This window comes from Polistes canadensis, unplaced genomic scaffold, assembly GCF_001313835.1.
Source record: "Polistes canadensis isolate GaletaPanama2010 unplaced genomic scaffold, ASM131383v1 scaffold_172, whole genome shotgun sequence".
NCBI lineage: Eukaryota > Metazoa > Arthropoda > Insecta > Hymenoptera > Vespidae > Polistes > Polistes canadensis.
The window spans coordinates 63564-69340 of NW_014569719.1; the positions used below are offsets into that span (position 1 = coordinate 63564).

Genomic DNA, 5777 nt, shown 5'->3' on the forward strand with positions numbered 1-5777 from the left:
TTAATCTGATTAAATGATATAACAATGCATAATTTCGAAATAAAAATGTTTCCATTTCTATGTTTGTGTTTAATTTTTATTCGTCGTTATAATTGCAGAAAAACAAAACAAAAATCAGAAATATGTTATGGGAATGATAATACTTCTTGCAATAATTTTATTTGATACAGAATTATTGGAGAAAGTAAATGTATATAATGAAAAGGTTATCAAGATTTATACACTTAACACTTAAACATTACATTTTACAACTACAGTTTTCTCTTCATTGAATTATTTCTCAACGATTAAATGAAATAAGATTGAACAGTTACATTTAACGAGATAAAACATTTTTATAACGAAAATTCATCATCTGTCCCGATGTAAATGATAAAACTGGAGCAAATCTGATATACACGGCAAGATTTAACCTACTTTTTGGTAGAGAAATTACCGACACGCGTGTGACTCGTGTTATAACATATTGCATATATATATGTATGCATAAGTGCAGTTAGTATAAAAATAATTATATATTTATAATATTTTAAAAAAATATTTTTAATATCGTATCAGGAAAAAAACACATTTTACAGTATATTCTATGATAACAACAATAATTGTTATTCATACAAATATTTAAAAACATCATTCAATTGTACTTTAGTGTCAATCAAAGATTCCATATTTATATATTAAAATCGAACAAATATTAACTTTACTGTGCGAGTTTAAACAGATCTTAAATTTTCGGTTGCAACGAGTCAGAAAAATACGCATATTTCAATTAATAATTTACAAATTTGTATAAACATTAATCTATGAAAAAATGATCGATAAAGATGATGTAAGATCCGTTAAATATATTCCATGAGTTAATTAGTCAAAAGAAAAATGTTTTTTTTTTTGAAAATTGCACTAGTTTTTCGGATTGTGAACCAACGTGCGCCATTGTGCAATAAACCATCATGTATATATATATGATGGTATTAAAATGCTCACAATTAACTGTATAATAAATTGAAACCAACAAAATTCTTGATTCTATACAATTTCTATACAAGAAATCGAATTCTATTGAATACAATACTTTCCCTTCTTGACAAGATGTCAGCGTGGGTCGAATACGCCCTACATGGCACGGAACGTATTAAACGTTGACTTCCTACAACAGCAACCAATCGGAAATTGTCATTCGAGTTCGTAATTTATTACAAAAGAAAAAAAAAAAGGACTTTTGAAAAATCGATCGTAAAAATGTATGACAAAATGATGAAGAAATTATACAAAATGTCATGAATTATTCATGATCGTAGAATTTGATTTTCGTGAATAATTAGTTGACAAAATAACATTGGTTATTATTTGTAATACTAGAAAGATAAAAATCACTGTTAGGATCGATCGAAACTCTCTTGAGCTTAACTTCAGAGAAAGATTACTAAAATGTGTGCGTGAGTTTGTGTTTGTGCACCTTTTTGGTTTATTCACGTACGAGACTACACCAAAGACAATTAAATATAACAACAAAAATACCTTTGTTTGAGAGAAAGGAATTGGTATCGTGCAAACGAGTAAAAGGCTTATATACACGCAAACACACACACACACACGCAATAGCACAAACACGCGAGGACCATTTTTACGGACACGTCGAGTCGCTTTCACGACTTCTGGGTCAGTAGGGCTTTCTTCCCTCTCTCTCTCTCCTCTTTCCCCTTCCCCTTTCTTATTTAAAAAGAGAGTAAAAGGTCGTCGGTCTGATCGGATCCGGTCCGGTCCATGATCTCCCGTGCAACGGCATGCACGTCCGTTACTTTTTTTTCGAACGTCTCGTGGTTCAATTCCGTGTGACGTTCCGACTATCTGGATCTTTTCCTATTTATCAATTTTTATCGATAATATCAATACGATAAACGATCGTACGTTTTACAATTGTAAATATATACATTATGGTTTAACAATGAATGATTGATATCGTATTATTTTACATCTATTCTATGATTTAATATGATCACTGGAAACAAGTGTGAAACGTTTTTTTAGGTTAGATTGTAAATTGGATCTAATATCGTAGTTCAATTCCAATACGTTTCAACTATCTGGATCTTTTTATCTACCAATTTTTATCGATAAAATCAATATGATAAACTATCGTATTATTTTACATCTGTTCTATGATTTAATATGATCATTTCGTGAACAATTGTGAAACGTCTTTTAGGTTAGATTGAAAATTGGATCTGATCTCGTAGTTCAATTCCAATACGTTTCAACTATCTGGGTCTTCTTATGTACCAATTTTTTTCGATAAAATCGTTATGATATTCGATCGTACGTTTTACAATAGTCAATATTTATTTTTTCATTTAATAATAAATTACTAGCATTGTATTATTTTACATGTATTCTATGATTTAATATGATCATCTCGTAAACAATTGTTAAACGTTTTTTAGGTTAGATTGAAAATTGGATCAAATCTCGTAGTTCAATTCCAATACGTTTCAATTACATGAATCTTTTTATCTACCAATTTTTTCGATTAAATCAATATGATAACCGATCGTACGTTTTACAATTATTAATATATATATTATTGTTTAATAATAAATGATTGATATCGTATTATTTTACATCTATTCTATGATTTAATATGGTCATCTCGTAAACAATTGTGAAACGTTTTTTAGGTTAGATTGAAAATTGGATCTAATCTCGTAGTTCAATTTCAATACGTTTCAACTATCTGGATCTTTTAATCTACTAATTTTTTTCGATAAAATCGTACGTTTTACAATAGTTAATATATATTTATTAATTTAATAATAAATTATTAACATCGTATTCTTTTACATCTATTCTATGATTTAATATGATCATCGTAAACAATTGTGAAACGTTTATATAGGTTAGGTTGAAAATTTGATTTATAAGAGACTATTGATTAAAACATTTTTTTATCATAAATTCTTCAAAATTATCTCGAACATGAAAGCTTACATTAAAATATCTCATTTAACAGCTGTTTATTAATAATAAAATCCTTAATCGTTTATTTGATCGAAACATCAATAAGATAGTATGTATACAATATAAAAGACATTCAAATTATAATTTTGAAAGGCTTTCACCGACGTATAACTTGTATCGTTTACGATCGTTTCCGATTTAATGGAATTTCGATTACGTGATTTATTTGACATTACATATGAATATCCGAGCACGCTTATTCATTTAAAATTATTGATATTTTGTATAAATTTTAATTGTATTTCCAACAATTAATTGTTATTAGAATTACCCTATGTATAATTTATTATTACAAAGTTTTATTATTAAAGAAAAAAAAGAAAACCAAAAAAAGAATTAGCTAGAATTTATTAAATATTTTAATAATATTTAATAGACTCCTATTTAATTATTTACATTGTCACTGTGTGTGAATCTGTGACACATCTCGTTTAACAATTTTAACAAATCAAATGGAAAATAATGGAACAGTCGAATGATAATTATTCCGATACTTGTTAGATAAAATAAATACGTACAAAATCTTGTGTTAATAATTAAAGAAGCGTAGTTCCTTTCTAAGATTCACGTGCACGATTATGACCGTAATGGTCAGCACGAATCTCGGCCAAGATCAACGATATGCTAACCTTATGGGGAATAGTCCGGTTTGAGTTAGCTTCTTTTAAAGGCAAACAACGTACCCGCCTTCTTAACGGACCCATACACGAGAGTACATACACACATACAAAAGCAATAAAATTTTTCATTCTCAGCGTTGAAATTCCGACAAAGGTAATACCAACTTATTTTCTCCAGTTAATAAAAATTCTAAATTTTTTATACTTCTTATATTCTTATTATTATTATTATTTTTTTTCTTATCCTTTTATACAATATCTTATATTGTTTAATATGTAAAATCATAAATGAAACGAACATTATTTAAGTTCAGTAACGAAATAAATGACTTCCAAAGAAATTACAATGTCATAAACATTTCTTTTATGTTACGTGAAAAGTTATGGGTTTTTTGTTGTTTAATAAATTTAGTTAATGTTTTTTATAAGTATGAAATATTTGTCATTATTTTTATTTGATGTTAATAAATTAATGAATATTTTATTGGGGTTTATTTTCTAACTTTACAGTTTAAGGATCTAGAAATTCGTACAGTTTTTTGGGGGGCCTCAAGTTTGACTTGATCCGTCATTGTTTACACCCAACTCTCTCTCTCTCTCTCTCTTCTTAAATCTCTCTCGAGAGATTTAATGTGAATATAATTTTAATATAAATATCTCTTTCTCTCTTTCGACGATGAGAATATAAATCTGCAAAGAATGCGAAAGTTTCGAGTTATGTTTCGACTTGATATAAAAAAAAGAATAAAATAAATAAGACCGGAAAAAAATGAAATAAAATAAACGTGATATGGAGAAACATATTTTTTCAAGATAAATCGGTCGCGCATTATTATTATTATTATTATTATGATGATATTATGAGAAATAATCATCGTGGATGTTAGATGAACAAAATTGAAGAGCAACGATGCAAATCTTGTTCACCTAGAAAGTTACCGACTCGGTTGCTCCGCAAGTAATATAATGGAAAGGAAAAAATATAAGAGAGAAAGAAAAAGAGAGAGAAAAAAAAGAACCCAATTGCTCCGGGGCAATAAGTATTTTTTTTTTCTTTCTCCCCTTGATTGGTTGCAGTATTTCCCTTTCTCTCGCTCTCTTTTATTTCAGCTTTCTTCAATGATCTCGAGCATCAATCGTTCTTCTTCTTCTCAGATATCGAGCAACTTCAGAAAATTGGATAATGCATTTACCGGTTGCATTCTTTTAAAGGGCTATTCCAATACGTTTCAGTTCAGACTCGTACTTCAATTCCAATTACGTTTCAACTATCTTGATCTTCCTATTTTCTAATTTTTTCAATAATATTAATACGATAATCGATCGTACGTTTTATAATTATTAATATATATACGTTATTGTTTAATAATAAATGATTGACATCGTATTATTTTATATCTATTTTATGAATTAGCATGATAACACTGTAAACAATTGCAAAACGTTTTTTAGGTTAGATCTGTTTAGGTAGGATCTTCCTATTTTCCAATTTTTTCAATATTATCGATACGATAGTCGATCGTACGTTTTATAATTATTAGTATATGCATTATTGTTTAATAATAAATGATTGACATCATATTATTTTATATCTATTCCATGATTTAGCATGATAACACTGTAAACAATCATGTAACGTTTTTTAGGTTAGATTAAAAATTGGATCTAATCTCGTGGTTCAATTCCAATACGTTTCAACTATCTGGATCTTCTTATCTACCAATTTTTTTCGATAAAATCATTATGATAATCGATCATACGTTTTACAATTATTAATATATACATTATTGTTTAATAATAAATGATTGACATCATATTATTTTATATCTATTCTATGATTTAGCATGATAACACTGTAAACACTTGCAAAACTTTTTTTAGGTTAGATTGAAAATTAGATCTGATCTCATGGTTCAATTCCAATACGTTTCAACTATATGGATCTTTTCATCTACCATTTTTTTCGATAAAATCAATATGATAATCGATCGTACGTTTTACAATTATTAATATATACGTTATTGTTTAATAATAAATGATTAAGATCGTATTATTTTATATCTATTCTATGATTTAATATGATCACACTGTAAACAATTGTAAAACGTTTTTTAGGTTAGATTAAAAATTGGATCTAATCTC

At 27.5% G+C, this 5777-nt stretch overlaps 1 protein-coding gene across 1 annotated transcript in view; it reads left to right on the top strand.

The window, feature by feature from the left end:
- Positions 1-5777, top strand: part of LOC106789229 (heparan sulfate 2-O-sulfotransferase pipe) — an 18464-nt gene that overhangs the window by 4697 nt on the left and 7990 nt on the right. The window contains exon 2 of the mRNA XM_014753290.1: positions 99-184. Within this exon, the coding sequence (XP_014608776.1) occupies positions 99-184 (86 nt within the window). The remainder of the gene's footprint in view (positions 1-98; positions 185-5777) is intronic.